General features: G+C 40.7%; 1 protein-coding gene across 2 annotated transcripts in view; it reads right to left on the reverse strand.

Moving 5' to 3' along the window:
• Nucleotides 1-10018: 10018 nt before the first annotated feature.
• smchd1 (structural maintenance of chromosomes flexible hinge domain containing 1) overlaps nucleotides 10019-21682 on the reverse strand; it is a 202740-nt gene continuing 191076 nt past the window's right edge. For both annotated transcript variants that reach the window (XM_078216072.1, XM_078216073.1), the window contains exons 44-49: nucleotides 19821-19930; nucleotides 19028-19098; nucleotides 18618-18789; nucleotides 15786-15944; nucleotides 10673-10790; nucleotides 10019-10564 (exon numbers count right to left, since the gene is read on the reverse strand). In XM_078216072.1, coding sequence (XP_078072198.1) covers nucleotides 10459-10564; nucleotides 10673-10790; nucleotides 15786-15944; nucleotides 18618-18789; nucleotides 19028-19098; nucleotides 19821-19930 — 736 coding nt within the window. In that variant the 3' untranslated portion in view covers nucleotides 10019-10458. The remainder of the gene's footprint in view (nucleotides 10565-10672; nucleotides 10791-15785; nucleotides 15945-18617; nucleotides 18790-19027; nucleotides 19099-19820; nucleotides 19931-21682) is intronic.

Below are 21682 nucleotides of genomic sequence, written 5' to 3' on the forward strand. Positions count from 1 at the left end.
ACCACCAACTCCCCATTCGCCCAGAGGACCGACAATATATGGCTTTTGAGGCGGATGGTCGCTTGTATCACTTTCTCAGGGTTCCCTTTGGTGTCACCAATGGGGTCTCGGTCTTCCAGCGTGCTATGGACCGAATGGTGGACCAGAACGGGCTGCGGGCTACCTTCCCGTACCTGGATAATGTCACCATCTGCGGCCATGACCAGCAGGACCACGACACAAATCTCCTGAACTTCCTACGCACTGCATCTCGCCTGAACTTGACCTACAACAGGGAGAAGTGTGTGTTTCGTACGCGCCGTTTAGCCATCCTAGGATACGTGGTGGAAAACGGGGTCATTGGCCCTGATCCAGACCATATGCGCCCCCTTTCTGAACTTCCCTTGCCTGCTAGTGCAAAAGCACTGAGAAGATGCTTAGGCTTCTTCTCTTATTATGCACAGTGGGTTCCCAATTACGCGGACAAAGCCCGTCCGCTCATTAAGTCCACGACTTTTCCCCTAACGCCAGAGGCCCAATTGGCCTTCGATAAATTGAAAGCTGACATCGCGAAAGCTACGATGCACGCGGTAGACGAGTCCATCCCCTTTCAGGTGGAGAGCGATGCATCTGATTTCGCCCTGGCCGCCACACTTAACCAGGCGGGCAGGCCCGTCGCATTTTTTTCCCGCACCCTCCAAGGCCCCGAAATTCGGCATTCAGCGGTGGAAAAGGAGGCCCAGGCCATTGTGGAGGCCGTCAGGCACTGGCGCCATTACTTGGCGGGAAAACGGTTCACCCTGATCATGGACCAGCGGTCCGTGGTGTTCATGTTTAACAACACGCAGAGGGGCAAGATCAAGAATGACAAGATCTTGCGGTGGAGAATTGAACTCTCCACCTATAACTACGATATCATGTACCGTCCAGGGAAACTCAATGAGCCCTCGGATGCCCTCTCGCGTGGAACATGTGCCAGTATACAGGAGGACCGTTTGCAGGCTCTCCATAATGACCTATGCCATCCTGGGGTCACTCGGCTCTACCACTTTATAAAAGCCCGCAACCTGCCCTACTCGGTGGAGGACGTCAGGTCAGTAACAAGAAGCTGTCGGGTTTGCGCGGAATGCAAACCGCACTTTTACCGACCTGATCGGGCACATTTAGTCAAGGCCACTCGTCCCTTCGAGAGACTGAGTGTCGATTTTAAGGGCCCCCTTCCCTCAACAGATCGGAATGTGTACTTCCTCAATATCATTGACGAGTACTCTCGGTTCCCTTTTGTTGTTCCCTGCTCTGATACATCCGCTGCCACGGTTATCAAGGCATTCTGTGATCTCTTTACCCTGTTCGGGTACCCCGGCTACATCCATAGCGACAAGGGCTCGTCGTTCATGAGCAATGACTTGAGGCAATTCCTGCTCTCATACGGGATTGCCTCTAGTAGGACCACGAGCTACAACCCTAGGGGTAACGGACAGGTGGAACGTGAGAATGCTACAGTCTGGAAGGCTGTCTTACTGGCGTTGAAGTCAAAAAGTCTTCCAGTCTCCCGTTGGCAAGAGGTGCTCCCTGACTCCATTCTATTCGCTCCCTCCTGTGTATGGCAACCAATGCTACTCCCCACGAGAGGATGTTCTCATTCCCTCGGAAGTCTTCCTCGGGGACCTCATTACCGTCTTGGTTGACGTACTCAGGACCTGTCCTCCTGCGGCGACATGTAAGGGCCCGCAAGTCCGACCCGTTGGTCGAACAGGTCCATCTCCTCCACGCCAACCCTCAGTATGCCTATGTGGCATACCCTGACGGGCGAGAGGACACGGTCTCGATCCGAGACCTAGCGCCAGCAGGGGACGTAGCAACCCCTGTCGCTCCCATACCCCCTGTTACAAACTCCTTAACTCTTGTTTCTCCCCCGGACACGGCGCGGGCAGCATCGGGACCATTGCTTAACCCTTTTACTCCCGTGTAAGCTTGCCTGAGCCCAGAAGATGGTCGCCACTGCAAGGCGTGTCAGGACCCCATGGATTACCGTCACCTCAGGGTCAACCGGCCTGTGAGTCCGTGGAAGAACAGCTGGACGCCGCCTTGGGGAGAACGCCACCGCAAGTGCCTACTCCGGTGTCACCGCCGGTATTGAGGTCACAACGACGGTGCGGTCCCCCTGACCGTCTAAACTTATAGACTGATGACACTTTATTCTGTTCTGTACCCCGCCGGCCTTTGTTCTCAAAGGAGGGGTGAATGTGGTGAACCATCGTTGGTTCCCACTGGATAGTACTGAGCCAGGGTCTGGCCAGTACTACAAGGATGTACATATGTTACTGTTGGGTTGTGCTACATGTTGCTGTTGGGGTTAGGGTGGGGTTGTTACACCTTTGTACTGTAGTGTTGTGGTACATCCCAGTCGGGCTCCGCCTCCTGGGAGAGGTATAAAAGTCCCTGCTCTGGCTGGGACCCCTTCAGTCTGGGATAGTGTATATAATTATTGGCTGCTTCATTACAGTAAATAAAAGCCTTTTATTTCCCGAGCATCTTGCCTCGTGTTTGAGAAGCGCATCAAAAAGGGAGGCAGAGAGAAAACAGAATTATAGACCAGTAACCCTGACATCGGTAGGGGGCAAGTATTCTAGAATCCATTATCAAAGATTTTATAGCAAAGCACTTGGAAAACATAGGTCTCTGGATCTGGAGTTAATAATGCCTTGCTGAACTGAATAACTTAGTCTGCTCATCATCCAAGCAAGGGTCCGCAAGGACATGCGTATCTCAGGTGCAATGACAGAAGCCGACAACTGCTGGACGGATCAACATCCAATCTGCTCTGTGATCAACATCAATGCAGCTCCAAAGCAGTGACGGCAACAGAAACAATGCCACAGGAAAATCAATGTTGAGACACTCAAAGACCCTGATAAAAGAGCCCTATTCAGCCAGCACCTTACTGCCAACCTGACGATTCCCAGTGACCCAGAGACACCAAGTGTCCACAGCGCCTGGTCTGTCCTCAAGGCCTCCATATTCAGCACTATGAAGAGATGCTTGGCCACTCAACCAGAAAACACCAAAAGTTGTTCAATGAGAATGACCAGGCGTTCCAGCAGCTGATAAGCCGCAAGCTTTTCTAAAGCTGAAACAAAAACCCACCTTGAGAGCAGGGAAGCAGCTCTACAGATTGTTCAAGGCTGAGGTCCAGCAAAAGAAACCCACAACCTAAAAAAACAGACAGTGAGTGGAGAAAATGCATGAGATCCAGCAGTTACCCATGACAACAACCATGACAAGGTGATTCTGTCTTCATGAGTGTCCTCAACTCCACCCCACAGCATGCTACCCACCACCATTTTAGCATAATCCTGGCCCTGAACAAGGTACAAAAGGCTACCCAACAGCTGAAGAATAACAAAGAGGGGGAATTCCTGCCTCAGAACTAAAACACGGCAGGAAAGCACTATTGGTGCAAATGCATGACCTCATTTCCCTTATCTGGAAAGAGAACATGCCAGGAGATCTCAGACACCAAGTGCAGTAACTACAGAGGAATTTCCCTGCTGTCGGCCACACAGGAGGTCATTGCAAGAGTCTTCTGTGGTTCCTTCTCTCTCTGCCTGAAGATCTCCTCCCAGAGTTGCAGTGCCAAGGGGCACAATAGACATGACCCTCACCACGTGGCAACAAGAGAAATGCAGGGAACAGCACCAACCCTTGTACATGTCCTACTTTGACCTCACAAAGGCCTTTGACACTGTCAATCATGAGCGATTATGGAGTGCACTCGAGTTTCGGCTGCCCCAAAAGTTTACCGCCTTTCTCTGCCTGCTCTACGATGCCACAAAAGCAGTGATCCTGACCAATGGATCCATTACAGACCCAATTCACGTTCGAACTAGGGTCAAGGATGTAGCCTCACACCAGCACTCCTCTTGATATATCTTGCTGCAATGCTCCATCTCACCCCCAGCAAGCTCCCTTTTGGAGTGGAGCTAAACTACAAAACAAATGGGAATCAGTTCGACCTTAGCTGCCTGCAAACCGAATCCAAGGTCATCCCATTCTCTGTCATTGAACTACAGTATACAGACACTACTTGCATCTGCACACGCTTGGAGGCCGAACTCCAAGCCACTGTCATACCTTCTCTGAAGCCTATGAGACCATGAGCCTTACACTAAACATCTGTAAGAAAAACTGACAGGCAAGCCACATCGTTCACATGCCTGACACAAGTCTCCTGAAACACTCAACTTGGAGCTTCAACACGACAAACGAGTCCCAGGAGGGCAGAGAAAGCACTTCAAGGGGATTATCAATGCTTCCTTGAAAAAGTGTAACGTCCCTACTTACACCTGGGAATCCCTGGACCAAGACTGCTGGAAGTGGAGGAATAGTATCTGAACACCTCAAGTTTTATCACCGAGAGCAAGCCGAAGCCAAGCGTGGTCAGTGAATGGAGCGTGTGACAACCCAGGCACCCCAACCATTTGTTCCTCCAACCACTATCTATCCCACCCGTGGAAGGTCACTTCAAATCAGCTAGTTAGATTCACAGACAGATGTGTCTTTTAGTGACAGGAAAGCAAGAAGGGGTTAAATGATTCTTTATAAAAAGTTAATGTTGACAGCTTGCTCATATGTGAATGTAATATTAAAACAAATAAATATGATTTTAAAGTATATATTAAAGTATTGAATGTATTTTAATGTATAAAATGTATTGTTTGTCTCAGTCAAAAGAGCTGATGCTGCAAAAATGTAATGCTAAGGTCAAAAGTTTAAGGCTGGGAATCCATTAGTCAGCATTATAAGTTTAAAGTCTCAAATGTAATATTATAGTGGCATACATTGTCCAGACATAAGACAGTGCATTTCTTGGACCCAAAAAACACGTATCTCTGTGTCTTGGCGATGTGCCTGCGGGAAAGGTTCAGCTATGGAAAGCGTCCATAGCGTTATGACGCAGAGGTGATTTTTCCCTCTGCGCTATTTTGGAACCACTCAAATATCTCGCCTCGTAATCTTGTATGTGTGTGTGTGTTAGGGAGTAGGAAGTTATTGGTTTTGGTAAATTAAAGCAGGATCTGACACACTATCATGAACAATTAACAGGTCTTTATTCATTTTTAAAACTGGTAACAATTAGTCAACTGAATAAAACTTAAACAAGTGTCTTTTGGAAATACAAACTTTCTCCGGTGATGCTCACATCTGGAATACTTTCTGATTTGGTCTATTTAGATGGTAATGTTATGAAGACATATATGAAACTGCAGGATCTAATGAGAGCCTCACCTACCCTTCTTCTGACTTGAGGTGGCAAGCATACTCTATTCCCCCTTGTATGGGTTTATATTACCTGGAATTACCTCACAGTATTCCTGCGATCTGAGTGGCTTGAGGCTGTCAACCAACTTCACATTTGAATTCCATTGGTTTGGTGTCTCTGCATACTTGCTTTAAACTCATTGGTTCAATCCAAAAGTCTGTTTTGCTATGTTGGAACACTGACTGCTAGGCATTGGATACAAGTGTTGCAAACCTGCTTCTGCAGTTTAAAATCTACAAAAAGACACATGCATTTTTAAAGAGGCAATGCTATATGATTTCTTTTGTTTTTTCTTCGCATTTCTTTTCACTATTTACATTTTCAAACCCCAGAGTTCTAACCTTACATATGCAACTTCATAACAATAGCAACCAGGAAGTGGGTTTAGCCATAATGGGAAGATGCTCGGAATTAAGTGGGTGAATGCAATATTATACTGAGTGGCATATTGCAATTGACTGAGATACTTTGTCAGAAACTGGACTGACATGTTAACACTAAATGAAATTGATGCTAAGTTAATGAGGTGTATCTCGGATAATGAAAGGTATAATTGTTCGGTATTTTGGCAGAGTGCCTCAGATCTCGGAGAGATTCACAGCCCTAAACCTGAGCTGTCTGACCCTCTGGAGGCCTCCAAACAGCCGTACTTTAATGTCTTCTTTGCCTTGTGTGATTTTTGCATTTAAAATAATTTTTGGTTACATCTTTTGAACAGGGACTTTGCCTTTTGCAAGTTTTTAAATAGAGTCTAAGTTTTTAGACATCAGCCACCTTTTAAAAAGAAAACCTCCACTGCACCACCCGTGACAAAGACTGTAGGTTATGCTTTAGACTTCTGTCACCTGAGAACTCATTTTTACTGCAGAAGCAAGCCATTCTTGATTCCGAGGGATTGCCAAAGAGAAGCTCGCTACCATCTCTCACTCAGCTTCACAGATAAGGAGCGCTGTCCAGGTGGAACACTATGTACACTGCTTCTGCTGGAAATTCTGCACCATTGCCGACCAGACTGATTCATCATGGCATGTCTATTTAATCTTGTAATGTAAGCATCACCGGAAAAGTGAATTATACAGCACTGGTTTTCAACCCACTTACCTCAGTGAAGGAATACCTCATTGGGCTTTGATTCTGGACACTGGAAGCCACATAAAACAAGATGTATTTTCTCTGTGATCTCTACTGTAAAATCTTCACACCCTCTTTTCACTGTATGAACGCAAAATTGTGACCTCCTTTCTGTGATTAGTGTGCAAATGAACTAACTCTTTTGAGTTCATCCTAGCTAGAGTTTGCTGTGAGGTTAATAGAAAATTGGATCATACCCAAACTGAGTTATTGGTAAATAGGCCACTGCTTACAAAGATAGAAATAAATCAAAACACCTTTGTTTACAGATAGGTAGCGAGAAGTTAGCCATGTCCTGCATGTCATTAACAGTCTGAATTCTGTTTTCTGTCACCACTCTACAGCTACCTTTTCATCCCAATTCCCCCCATCTTTTCTAAATGTTACATTCCGCAATATTTAATTCCCCATCCTGATTTTTCTGTAACCATGTCTCAGGAATCCCTGACTCACCTGACGAAGGAGCAGCGCTCTGAGAGCTAGTGGCATTTGCTACCAAATAAACCTGTTGGACTTTAACCTGGTGTTGTTAGACTCCTTACTCAGGAATCCCTCCCATGTTTGATTTCTCCCAACACATGATTGACTCCTGTCCTTTTATTTCATTATAGATATCATGTGCATCCAGTACAGACTTACTTTCACCACGCTTATTTTTTAAGGCTGCTAGTCTTGGAATCATTTCACAGGAAGCAATTCAGCCCATCCTGATGCTCCACAGAACACTCCCTTGCTTGGTCTCGTAGCCCTGAAAATATATTTCCTGTTCCAAGGTCTTTCTGAAATCATCATTTTCCACATTCACCACCCTGACTGGCAGAGAGCTCCAGGTCATTACCACTTGCTGCAGTAACAGGTTCTTCCTCACATTTCCTCTACACCTTCTGCTCAACATTTCCACTGTGACCCTTCGTCTTTGTACAATCAGCTAATGGGCAGTTTTTCCTTGTCTGAGCCTGTCATAATCTTGTACACCCTGACTCAGAGGAAACATAAAATAAAATATGGTTTGCCTTACAAAAGAATGGGCCGATATGGCCTTTCTCCAGGAAATCCATTTTGCGTACACAAAACATGTAACGATCAGATAGATGGCTGGCTAAGTCAAATATAGGCGGCTTTATTCTCTTCAAAATGCTCAAGTACCACGATCCAAAATAAACCTTAACATTGGAGCACACTATATCAGGGCAGTGTAGCCATTGCATACTATTCAGGCACCAAATAGCATGGGAGGTAATTTACAGATAAATCTCTAAACTTTTTAAGGAGTAATTAATGGTTGACCCATCCTCATAACCCTTTCCAATTAGATAATTCAGTTAATCCTTTGGCTTCTAAATAGTTAAGATATTCCATTTCCTAAAATGTAACTCAAATGGTTTATCAATTGTGTTGACAATTGTTTCATACATCTAAACACACTCATCTCTAAACGAATTGAATTCCATTTACTTAATCAACTGCAGCAACATTGAGAAGACGTGCATATCAAGTATTCTGCACTGTATGTCCTTGCTCCATACTGGCGCTCAGGTTCAATAAAGTTTCTGTGACACGATGCAAAAACAACTCCAAACTGATTATCTTTCATAATTAATGAATTAAGGCAGGCCTTAGAGAAAGAAATATAATTTGTCAAAAACGTCCTCAGATATGCATGTCATTTTCATCTTTCGAGTTAGGTCTTTGCAGACTTCTAAACGTTTGATACTAACCATAGCTAGAAGCTAATTGTAGAAGTGTCAAGATAAAATGCTGAACCTGAACTAAATAAGCTGCAAGATCCATCACCACCCAGGAAATTATTTAATTTCTCTCAATAGCTAATGAGTACATAGAACTTGAGGTGACATAGTAACAGTGACTTGGGCTTGGTTCTTCTAATTAAAATCAGTAATTGCATTCAACTGGCATAATGACTGGTGTGCAAAGTGGCAACAAATGAATAGCCGCAGTTGGCTGTGTGAGATAAAGCTCTAGCACGTTGCTCAAATAGTTAAGTGCATTTTGCTCCATGACAAAGTTATATCTACTCTGGAAATGTCTGAATTGGACTAGGGGGCAAAATAGAAAGTGTTAAACCCCTGGTATTGACATGTCCTGTTCTGATACCCTCGGCCTGATGCTTACATATATTAATGGTGACCTACAGAATTATAGAGATACTACATCTCAAACAGGTTGTTAAACCAGTTTGTGCTGATATTAACATGCTAGTAGCAATCCCAACCCATTTCCTTTCTTTCAACCATTTAGAATTCCTGCTCCCACAAGATCCCATAGTATGTCATGCATTTGTTGTCTTATGTCTCAATTCTGCAGTTATGAACTTCCTCAGGAATATCCCGGATTTCTAATAGGAATATGGCAGAGTCTGCAGGTCCCGCCTTAAATTCCTCCTCTTTGTTAAGGCTCTCAAATACCCAACCCCGTGACAAGGTTTTTTGACCCCTCTTGACAGCTCCTGAGGTGCAGCATTAATTTTCCATGTCCCTAAAGAAACTTGGGAATTTTTCTACATTAAAAGATAGTTAAATGCAAGGAATTAAACACAAGGAACTAAGTAGTTGTTCGGAATCATGAAACAGTCACTTGACAAGAACTAAAACAACAAGTTGTGCATGGACACCTGGAAATGGACACCTCTTCATGGCTAAGTAATATATGGTATGTAAAAGAATGGATAGATTGTAAAAGGGATAATAAATAGAGTATCAGGAATTAGCTGGTCTGTCAAATGAATTTTATCAACAAATTCTGGATCTAGTCACCAACTCCCAAATTTTACAAGAGTGCCTATATCTGGTGGCAGAGTGGTTAGCATCGTTGCCACACAGTGCCAGGGACCTGGGTTCAATTCCCAGCTTGGGTCACTGTCTGTGCGGAGTCGACACATTTCTTCCTGTGTTTGCGTGGGTTTCCTCCGGGTGCTCTAGTTTCCTCCCACAGTCTGAAAGACGTGCTGGTTAGGTGACTTGACCATGATAAATTCTTCTTCAGAACAGACGTCGGAGTGTGACGACTAGGGGATTTTCAAAATAACTTCATTGCAGCGTTAATATAAGCCTACTTGTGACACTAATAAATAAACTTTTATATCTTAAGAAACTTAATGCAAGATTACATTCACAAAAAGACAGTGGGGCCAGATTCAGGGAACATGTGGGATCTGGTTGCAGAGAGGGTATGCCATGTAGTTTCCAATATTTTGAAAGGGCATTCATGGCAAAAGTCCATGTTGGAGGGAGCTCTGGAAAGAGTTGGGCATGATCACTAAGCTTGTAAATCAGAATATGGTCCAATAGTCAGAAGGAACATGGTTAAGACAATATTCGACAATCAATCCAGGACAACAATCAGTACAAAAACGAGAGTGAAAGCATTGTCTAGATCAACATGTATGAAGGAGAAGTGAACTGAGGAGTCAAATAGCACTGACTTGTTCCATTACATCTGATTTTCAGCAAAGGGAATCTAACTGTTTAACATTCAAGGATAAAATGCTTAGGAAAACATGACATGTGTTTCAGGAAATACCTGTGCCATTTGGTCAGAGTAATGTTAAAGTATGCCTAAGGAAAATAACATCCAATTATAGAGATTTTATTTCTTGCTTCATGACAAACAAAGTTCAGTAAACTTTTGAAAAAGCTTTTAAAAATAAAAAATACAAAGTTGAATGTATAAAATTAAGCTTCTCAATTTAAATAACTACAAATGAACATATTATCTACCAACAGTTTTTATATATTCGCAACTGCTGGGTAGAAATCTCTGTAGAACATTCATACACTGTTCATTTTTCCCTCTCAGACTATATACATTTCTGCATAACAGTAATTCTATTTCTTCAGACTCGCATCTATATAATGAGATATATTACCCTGTGTGAAGCTTAAGAAATTTATTTTCGTAAAACATATTTAAGTTTAGTAACCAAATTTCACAGAGGAAAATATACCCACAAAACATCTACATTTGTTCTAAGTCTTCTGTTCAACGACAAAGTATTTCCATTTGTTTCAGGCCTTTCTTTTCCGTGACGAAGTACTTCCATTTGTGTCCAATCCAGATCCTGAAGGTGGTTGCTGTGATTTCCTCAAAGGTATTGAAACCCACTCTTCTGTACTGTTTTAAAGTTAGAAAAAAAGTTCCATTACTTACCATCATTTCATAAAATGAAAATAGATAAATGGATGATGATTCTTTTTTTAAAAAATGGCTTTGATAACATACCTATATGTTTTCTTTGCACTCTCTCTTCGCATTTTTTTGCTTGGAGTCTGCCCATCAGACAAATCTGGAGCCAGTATTTTAGGACTGCAGGTAGAGGTTGTTCTTGTTGGAGTCATGCCTGTGGCACGGATATAACAAGGGGCAATTAGCATAATTGATAAAGTGGTATGTAATGAGTAATATCACCTACTGCAAGAAAATCAGTTTGTTTTACACCTTATGTCAAAGAAACTTTACATCAAGCTGGACATCAGGAAAATGGCCAGATCCAAAGCTCCTTCCCAGTTACATTTTAAAAAGTGTAACATGCTTTCAGCATTTTCTTGTTTGTTAGCAGCTAAACATAACCTAACATTTACACAAAGTGTTTCAGGTGTGGTAAAACATTTGAGGCTTAATTATTAATAATTGTTTGGCAAACATAATCTAGTTAGCCAAATAGACAAAAATAAGCTATGCCAAAAAAAGACTTGGCAATGTGGCAATCTTCTAAATTAGATTTTTAACAATGCTTATTAGAATAAATTAATGGATAATGGCTAGTTATGGAAAGCAATGCAATTTATGTTTTAGCAAACTATCATAGCTGCACTACTTCTAGACTGTCCATCGGATAGAAAACAGGCTGATTATAATGTCCATCAATTATAATAAGGCAGACCTAATGAAATTATTATACTCTCCGGGATGAAGTTAATACATCTTTATGCAAAAAAACTCAATTCCTATAATACTAATCCAAATCAGTTATCATTCAATCCTTTTCTGATATTCACCAATCTGCTTCAATATCTGCTAGAACACCCTTGATGGTCTTTGACGTTCTGCACCATTTCAATTTTCCCTTCCCGACCAGCATTTTCCTTTCCTAAGTAGATCATACATTATACTTCACACAATTAGGAAACATCTGCTAGTGCCATCTTCTGGAGAGGGAGCAGAGTACCGGTTCAATTCTCTGAATTTTATTGTGCAGTACGATGGATAAACTCACCAAGACATTGGGGAAACTTACACGTAGAACATTGTTCAGCTTTTCATAAAGCTTTAGGAGGACTAAATTATTATATTTTATAACCAGTGATCAAGGGTACCAATGTTCAATCCCCTTAGATTCTACCTCAGGATTTCTTTTTGGTTAAAACCAGATGTTTAGAAATAGATAATCCAAACAGTGTTGTCCAATAATTTTGATGCTCACCAAACTTGCGACAATCAGGTCACCATATGATACAAAATGTATGCAAAGAATAATGAGAATCTTGTAACAATCTCTCAGAGATGACATAAAATTAACAGGACTAAAGGTAAGCCAATAATGCACTGCACTGTGACAGCAACTTTGTCAAAAGATATTCTTAGCAGCAGCAACTAATCACGACAGAACATCCAGTTGTGGTGTAGCAACTAAAATATTTCAATGTGCTTTCAAATTCTTACACCTTGCAGGAGCTAGGTTACGATTATTTAATGTTAAACATTGTTTTTTCAGTAGGATTTTCTACTTCCAACGTTGCCATATGTTGTGTCAAGAGTCTGGAAGCTCGTCCGGAACCTTGTCCTCAGTTGGTGGGCTGCCACAGAGATCTAATTTTCATCTGATTAAATCTCTCACTTGATGGAAGAGTATTAACTTGCTACAAGGCTGTGATCAATTTTCTAGGTGGCAAGTATTATGGACAACACTGACTTAAAATAACTTCAAACTTTCCTTACACTTTAAAATATATATATTATAGAAACAAAAGTTTATAAAGAATTCTATTCAACTGCACAGTAATTCAAAATGTGGAGATGTCGGCGTTGGACTGGGGTAAACACAGTAAGAAGTCTAACAACACCAGGTTAAAGTCCTGTTGGACTTTAATAAACCTGTTGGACTTTAACCTGGTATTGTTAGACTTCTTACAGTAATTCAAACCCAGGGAAAACCTTGGGATCCTGCAAGTTGGCCTATAGCAATGATACATCAATTCTACATCATCGGTACAGGCCACTGGGCCAAAACATCTGTACTAGTGTCCCCCTTCTATTTTTATGAGCATAACCTTCTATTCCTTTCCCTCTCATGTGCTTATATACCCTCCCCTTAAATGTATATTTGCTTTTCACTTCAACCAATCCATGTGGTAGCAAATTCCACATTTTTATCACTCTTCGGGCAAAGTAGTTTCTTCGGAGTTCACTCCTGGATTTATTAGTCACTATTATACATTCATGGGCTCTAGTTTCAGATTTGCTCGTATTATATATTTAAAGGTATGGTTCCAGATATTCTCAAACAAAAACAGCAATTACAATTAAATACTAATTTGTACATTTATCGAACACAAATAAGAGATGAGTTAGATAGTAGAATCTACTTCCCAGCACTTGGATAATGGAAGAACAAATTAGTAAAGTTTACAATGCCAAAGCAAAGGTAAAGTCGAAAAGAAAGTCCCAAGAATGTTACGTTAATAAATGGGGAAAGTGATGTATAGAACTGCAATCACAAAATTGTGATCCACAGCATGGGTCCAGATTAGCTAGATTTACCACATTTGAGGCAGCTTGTGTACTGTAAAGATGTTCTCTTAACAAAACCATTACAATCACCATCATAATTGTAGTGAGCTCCTTCAATATTTAGTAATAATCTGGTCAAATGTACCAGCAAATACTGGTTACTCACCCACTGTTTGATAAAATCAGAGAAATAAAGTTTTTTTAAAAGTATTACATTTCCCCCATTATTAGGGTGTTAACCATAATTCAAGTTGCTAGTACTCTTGCCTCTTTAGTTCTACTCCAGACACAAACTCAGAATCTAGGCTGACATTCCAGTGCAGTACGAAGGAACCTTTACACCGTCAAAAATGCCATCTTTTAGAGGAGTCGTTAATCCAATGTCCTGTCTTCCTTCTTGTGTGAACATAACAACAACGACAATTTTCCCAACTACACTGAGGGAGCTTTCCAGTGTCCTGGTCAAGTGATCCCTCAACTATTATTGAAGCAGTTTTATCATGCCACCACTTACCTCTTTGTGGCACCTTGCTATTTGCATTTTGACTGCTGCTCACCCTACATTACAACTCTTCCTATACTTCAAAAGCACTTCATTGGCTGTAAAGTACTTTGAGGCATTCCCAAGTTATGAAAGGCACTTTTCTTTTATAATTTACAGGCTATGTATGCTGATGGTCATCTAGTTCCGGTTACAATAGACAACTGGACATTAGGCATGTTGATTTCTATTTACACAAAAATTATACATCAAAGAAAACATAAATATTGCACAATATCTCAGTGCCTTGGGTGGCACATCTACAACAAACCACTTTCATTAAAGTTAATGACAGCAAATTGGCAAGAAGAGCAAAAAAGGAATAAGCCTTTCATGTCCACTATTTGCCTTTTTAGAAGCAGTTCAAGATGGTTGAAAAATGAGCTGAAATGATCAGAATAATGCTTGGAAGGATTTCAGTGGGAAGATACTTAATGTAAAATATGCACTGATAGCAAGTTAATTTCAGTGCTTAAAGCTTTTCTTAAATTACATACCTGTCTCCACTAACTTTAGCAAAAAAAAAGCAGATGCAAAGTATATTGAGATTAACAATCTCTAATCTAATCCATAATTGCCTCTAAATATTATTTGAAATAAATAAAGTAATTAAGTTTAGTTTAGGGTCAAATAATACTTTTTACTCCAGTTTACTTCACTTCAAGTGGAAATGGAATGATATTTGGCTACCTTATTAATGATGCAATTTAGGATTAGATCCAGATTGAGCATTACATTCCAAAGGCAAAATACAGCAATATACTCAGGGATTCAAAACAGATGATAGAAAATTGTGTAGATTTGCTTGTTTGTACTAGGTCCAGGGAATAATTAAATCAAGATGAAATTTTACCAAGATTTTAACTCTCAAGCAACATAATACTGTCATCGGCCTTGCTGGTGCGGGACACCTTGTGGTGCTTGCCATTATACTTTTTCTGAATCCTTCACCTCGAATATAATTTGTGTTGTAATGTGCTGAAAATGCAAAGTGTTAATGGTACAATGAGGGCAACAGGACACTGGGTACTTTGATGAAGGCCATGATGTGGAGATGCCGGCGTTGGACTGGGGTAAGCACAGTACTGTACTTTGATGAACACTGGGATCAACAGTGAATGTCCTTAATCAGTGAGATTTATGACTAGGGAAAGAAAGGGGAATGATGAAGTGGAAGGCTGAATGAGTGTGGAAGAAATGAGAGTCAAGTCAGCTATCTAAATCAGGAAGGAGTGAAAAATATTGAATTCAGAGAAGAGACAAAGATAAATTAAAAATTTGAAGTATAACAAATATATTAAATGTAATAATCAGACTCATTAGTTTAAATTCTTCCCTTTCTGAGCTGGAGAGATTGATTGGCATTGCATTAGCAAAGTTCAGACTGTTAAAAGTGTTAATTATAAGCCTTTCTAGTGTTTTTAATGGACAATTAATGTACAAGTCCAGTATGTTTTTAAAATAATAACTGTAAGGCAAAGGGTGCACTCTGGTTTGTACATGGCAAGCTGTAGAATAGTGTAATTGGCCAGCCAGCTCCAGAGATTTGCAACTTGTAGTGCGTCATCTTTCTGTGAACATTCTGGTCAATTTGTGCATTCTGTATCAATACTGTGCCTTTAAGAAATGTATTTCTCATGCTTCTTGTGCAGGATCTGTTTTAGCAGTATTTTTTTAATTACCGGTGCTGCTGGGTCTGTAACCGGCATCCTCTATTGTTCCTGCAGCAGCATAATTGCTCCTAATCACTAGAATATTGGTTTTTATCTGGACTCATGCTGTTCTGTTGTTTTTAGTGTTTCCCTGGGGCTTTGCAGAGTAGGGCTTGATAAAGTCTGTTTTGATAAGAGTTTCCTAGTGGATCAAATGAATCAGACCTGGAGTGAAACAACTTATCTTCACCCTAAATGCCAAAATCAAATCTGATGTCAAAGTCTAGGCTAATTTCATTATATATAGCTTGGAGTTTCTGGTCTGTTCTCTAATAATTTATAGTGCCGTACATCAACAGTTCACTGTTATTTTTCCATAAATATCTGGATTATTAGGGCTCTGATAACTTGCCTAGCTGCTTTTCAATTTGCTTCAGTTGGTGCTCTTGTTCATTCAGCTCCTTGTGCTTTAGGGTCATTTCTGGTGAACCAAGATACTTCAGTTGCAGATCCAGTTCCTGTCTGACATTATTAAGCTTGATCAGAGCAGAGCGATATTGCTGGATAAGATCTACAAGAGAAACAAAACTGCTGAAAACAAGACAGGGCATGCTGAAAAAACAATGCACCATGAAACATACGAGAAAAGAACTGGTACATTTCTGTTAAGCCCATCAGAAAATCAATCCACAAACTACAGTGAAAGGGTATTGGCTTCAAACTTGGAGTTTCAGAATACTTGTCAGCGAATGCATTTGTACTTTGTTTTCAATATTCCACATGCTGAGTTTCTGATCACTACTCAACCCCAGGCACTAATTAACATAACTTTTAGCAGCACTGGCAAATCTCTGGAAACAGGGCACTGGGATCTGATTATTGATTAATGTGCATCAATCAGGAAAAAATATCTCCTTCAGGGGTCTCAAGAGCGGTAAAATCACCGATTATTTAAGGGGAGATTTATTTTTAAATTTTCAAATAGGTCTTGCAGGAGTTTTGGAAGCTCACCTTCCGAACTATAAAAGTAAAATCCAGAGAATACTTTGTGCAGTAGCACAACAACTTCCTGAAAAATTAACTGTCTACACAACATTGGTAGGCTGTTAAATGCAAAAAACTGCAACTTTGGTGGAGAATTTGTTGAAGCTATGGTTAGACAACTCAAGGAAACGTTGAAAACCTGTGGGGGCTTGTGCCAAAATTGGGAGCTCTCATTATTTTCAAATAATGCAGTGACTGCAGTCTATAAAGTAATTATTGCATTGTCCCGACTTGTTTCAGTGAACCAAGATTTCTGTGCCCCATGATTGCTGAAGTGCTGCACCAGAACAAAAATTACACAGTTATAAAACAAAGCATTTTTTTTGGAGGACAAAAAAATGCTTTCATCTGAAAGAGATTGAAAGGTAGTATTCTAGATTTATGAAAATATTCTAGGTAGACTGTCTAGTTTAGTGAGTTTATGCACTGAAGAGGTAAACCAAAAAGGTCATCCAGACTCAGAACTCTATTCTCTCTCCACAGATGCTGTCAGACCTGCTGAGATTTTCCAGCATTTTCTGTTTTGTTTCAGATTCCAGCATCTGCAGTATTTTGCTTTGATTTTTGCAGTTTTTTCAGTGTTCTCAAGGCAACCTTTGGCCCAAGCAATCGAAGGCCCACCCCACCGAGAGCCAAGAATGGAAGGCAGCTCATCAAGGAGAAGGCGGCAGGTCAGTGCTTGCTGGAGAAAACATTTTGAAGAACTCAAGGGAGGTGCTGACATAATGGTATTGTTGCTTGACTAGTAATCCAAAGACTCAGGATAATGCTCTGGGGACTCTGGTTCAAACCCTACCATGGTAGATGGTGCTTTTAAAAACTCAATAAAATACCTGGAATTAAATCTCTAACTATGGCCATGAAACCAACGTTGGCTATTGTAAATAAAAACATCTGATTCAGTATTATCCTTTAGGGAAGGAAATCTGTCCTTACCTAGTCTGGCTTACATGCAAGTCCAGACCTACAGCAATGTGATTGAATCTTAAATGGCCTCTGAAATAGCCTAACAAGCTACTCAGTTGTAGTCAAACACTACAAATTGAACAAAAAGGAACGAAACTGGATGAATCGCGTGGCATCTATCTGGGCACCAGAAATGACAATGGCAAACCCAGCCACGTTGATCCTGCAAAGTCCTCCTTACTAACATGCGGGTGCTTTTGCCAAAATTGGGAGCTCTTTCTCAAGACTAGTCATGACTGGCCTGACAGTCATACTTATGGAATCATACTCTACAGATTATGTTCCAGATATAACCATTACCTTTCATAGAATAGAATCATAGAAACCTACAATGCAGAAGGAAGCCATTTGGCCCATCGAGTCTGCACCGACTACAATCCCACTCAGGCCCTATCCCCATAATGCGATGCATTTACCCTAGCTAGTCCCTCCTAACACTAAGGGGCAATTTAGCATAGCCAATCCACCTAACCGCACATCTTTGGACTGTGGGAGGAAAACAGAGCACCCGGAGGAAACCCACGCAGACACGGGAGAATGTGCAAACTCCACACAGACAGCGACCCAAGCCGGGAATCGAACCCGGGTCCCTGGCATTGTGAGGCAGCAATGCTAACCATTGTGCCACCGTGTTGCTTCCCATACTTTCTGGGCATGTCTTGTATTACCAGCAGAGGTGGCAGCACAGTGGTATACAGTGGGAAGGAGTTGCCCTGGGAGTCCTGAGCAACGACCCTGGACCCCATCAAGTATCATGGCACCAGGCCAAATTTGGGCAAGGTAAACTCCTGCTGAATATCATGTATAGTCCCTCCCCTCAGCTGATGAATCAGTCCTCCTCCATGTTGAACACCAATTGGAGGAAGCACCGAGGGTGGCAAGAGTGCAGAATATACTCTGGGTGGGGGACTTCAATGTCCATCACCAAGAGTGGTTTGGTAGTACCACCATAGACTAAGCTGGCTGGGTCCTAAAGGACATAGCTGCTGGATTTCAGCAGGTGGTGAGAGAACCAACAAGAGGAAACAACATACTCGACCTCATCCTCACCAGATGCACATTGCCGCTGATGCATCTGTCCATGACAGTATTAGTAGGAGTGACCAATGCACAGTCCTTGTGGAGACAAAGCCGCGTCACTTCAAAGATTAACAATTTTATGCACATTGTTACTCAAATCTAAATCTTGATTTATTTGCACTGCATTAAGTGTTCTTCTCAAAGTTAAACATACCAATTTGGGAATTCAGTGTATGGTAAGCTTTCGGTAGAGGAGCTCCAAACACTAGTCCTCGAAGTTTGTCCATTTGAGGTGCCTTGTTTTGAAGGCCTCCGAACTTTCCATTGCTTCGGATTCTGTCCCCATCTCGAGTCAGCAAAGTAGGACAATGGGTGATTTTCACAACCTAAAAATTGTAGGTCAAATTTCTGAATCACGGCTCATTTTAAAAAATAACTGCATTGCCAGAAAAAAAATCATTGAATTATTCATGCATCTTAATTTTAAAACAAAACCATTAACTTTATTTTGTAGCTTATCAAATATTGTGAAATGTTACAGCATACATAACAAGTTTCACATGCCATGTAAAAGTAATGTCTTAACTACTCATCGTATTGGTTAATTGAAAACCAAGAACATACCTCTTTTCTATACTGATTGGCAGCATTTAAGTCATCCAAAATAATTGTATCTCCAAGAAGCATTCCAAACACTGAAAAACAAAATTTCATTCTCAGAAAATGCTCTTGCCTACAATTACTTAAAACTGAACAAGTTCATTCCATTGGTTTACACACTACAAAATTCAATTCAACAAATTTACAAGTTTAACTGTAATGTTGAGCTTTTCCATGGCATTATCAGTAATTATCAAGCAATATGTCATAACTTTTAAAAACCCGAGTCAGTGATAGATGTCTTAATGCAACCCGAACAACCTGTATAGTAAGGAAATTATTAAAGTTTCTTGTTTAAAGATTACGCCATCAGAAAAACACTAGCATCTTGAATTAAGGCCAATGTAATAATTTACTCAATTTTTCAGACTGAGTGCCAACTTTGATAAGATGTAGTTTGTTATAATCAGAATGGATCAACTTACTATGAAACAAGACACAGATGTTTGCTGGCAAAACCCCTATCAAACTCAAAATTTCAGGTGCATCAACATTTATGGTGATAAAAGGTCATGTGCCTCCTCATTAGAGTCTACTAAACATCACATTCAGATGCCTGCAATAAGACGTCTATCCTCGTACCCTTGGATGTGCACTATTTGGAAAGATGTTGATAGAAAATATTTCAGTTGAAGAGACCGATTTTTCAGAACCAAAAATGTATGAAATGTTGGAATGTATTGCTCAGTTTATAAATTTAACCCATATAGTCATCTCATACTGACAGCTTTGAACACAGTTAGAATACACACTTTACCTGTGCGACATTGTTCCACACTTTCAGAAAAAATAAGTAGTTCCCGAGCAAATATAGGGTTTCCCTCAGGTTTGAAATGACATTTTCCATTTCGCATGTGAGGTAAAGGCCTATAAATTAAAATGAATAATCTCAACTAAATGGATAAAACATTCAACAATGGTAGTTTTAAAAAATAATGTAAAATAATTGTAATACATGTAGCGTTTCCTTCTCATGGCAGTTCGGACAGTGGTTTAAATTGGTTTTGAGAGTTATAGAATGACTGGTCTTCAAACAAATTTTAATTCCTTTAATATCTCCATAGTATTATGCCAGTCACGCAATTTGAATTAACAAAGAAAACATACAGCACGAAAAACAGACCATTCAGGGCAATTAGTTCCACTTTTAGCCTCCTTCGGTCTTCCTTTCCGAACTTTCAGCAGAACCTTTATTTCTTTCTCCCTGGTGTGCTTTTAGCCTCCCCTTAAATACATCGATGCTATTCATCTCAACCATTCTGTGTGCTGGTGGGTTCCACATTCACACTACTCTGGATAAAGAAGTTTCTCAGGAATTTCCATTTGGTTTCTTTTATATTGATGGTTCTAGTTTTGCTTCGCCCCACAAATGGAAAAATATTTTCTGCGCTTATTCTCTCAAGAACTTACATAATTTTAAAGGATCCCCATTAGATGACTTCAGAGACTTGTCTTTTCAAGAGATAAGAAGCCAAATGTGATTTTTTACTGATAGACGTAACCTAACATTTCTGGCATCATTCCTACCATCACATCTTTTTAGAACTCTCTCCAGTTCTTCTATGCCTTTCATATAGTATAGCAAGCAGAACTGAGCATAGTACTCGAGTATGGTCTAATCAAGGTTCAGCACAAGGCTAGCATAACTTTAAGATAAAAGCAAAATACTGTGGATGCTGGAATCTGAAACAAAAACAGAAAATGTTGGAAAATCTCAGCAGGTTTGACAGCATTTTGGGGAGAGAGTAAGCTCTGCCGAAGGGTCATCTAGACTCAAAACATTGACTCTATTCTCTCCCCATGGATGCCGTCAGACCTGTTGAGATTTTCCAGCATTTTCTGTTTTTATGTCTAGCATAACTTTGCTTCTTTTCAATTCTATCCCTCTAGAAGTGAACCTGAATGATTGCTTAGTCATTTTGTTGCTTTATTAATCTGTGTCAGTGATTTGAGCATTTGAAGTCTAAGAACCATTTGTTCCTTTATCCCATTTTGGTTCTTAATTCCCAAGTAAAATTAATTTTTTGCATCAAAATATAATACTTCATATTTATCTCTCTTGAAATTTACTTGTCACTCATTCCCTTTAAACACATATCTTAATGTTGTCCTGCAATTTGTTGCAGTCCTCCTCAGTATAGACTAACCACAGCAAACTTGGGCTAATACGTAGCATGGACAATCCTTGTCACTTAAATGCCAGGCAATGACTACCCCCAAGAAGAAGAAAACCGAACCCATCTCTTTTTGACATTCAATGGCATCACATCGCATCCTAGGGTCTAACACTGGCCAGAAACTGAACTGGACAGTTATATAAAACTACAGCTGCAAGAGTATGCTGGGAATTTGGCCATGGATGACTCACTTCCTGACTCCCGAAAGCCTATCCACCATCTCTACAAGGTATAAATCAGGAATCTGATGGAATACTCGCCACCTTCCCAGATGAGTGCAGTTTGGAAGGCACTCGAGGCTCAATGCCATCCAAGACAAGGCAGCCCACAAATCTCCATCCACCACCTTAAATATCCACTCCTTCCACCACTGGCACATAGCTGTAGCAATATCTACCATCTACAAGGTACATTGCAGCAACCTGTCAAGGCTTCTTCAACA

This window comes from Mustelus asterias, chromosome 7 (assembly GCF_964213995.1).
Source record: "Mustelus asterias chromosome 7, sMusAst1.hap1.1, whole genome shotgun sequence".
Classification (NCBI taxonomy): Eukaryota; Metazoa; Chordata; class Chondrichthyes; order Carcharhiniformes; family Triakidae; genus Mustelus; species Mustelus asterias.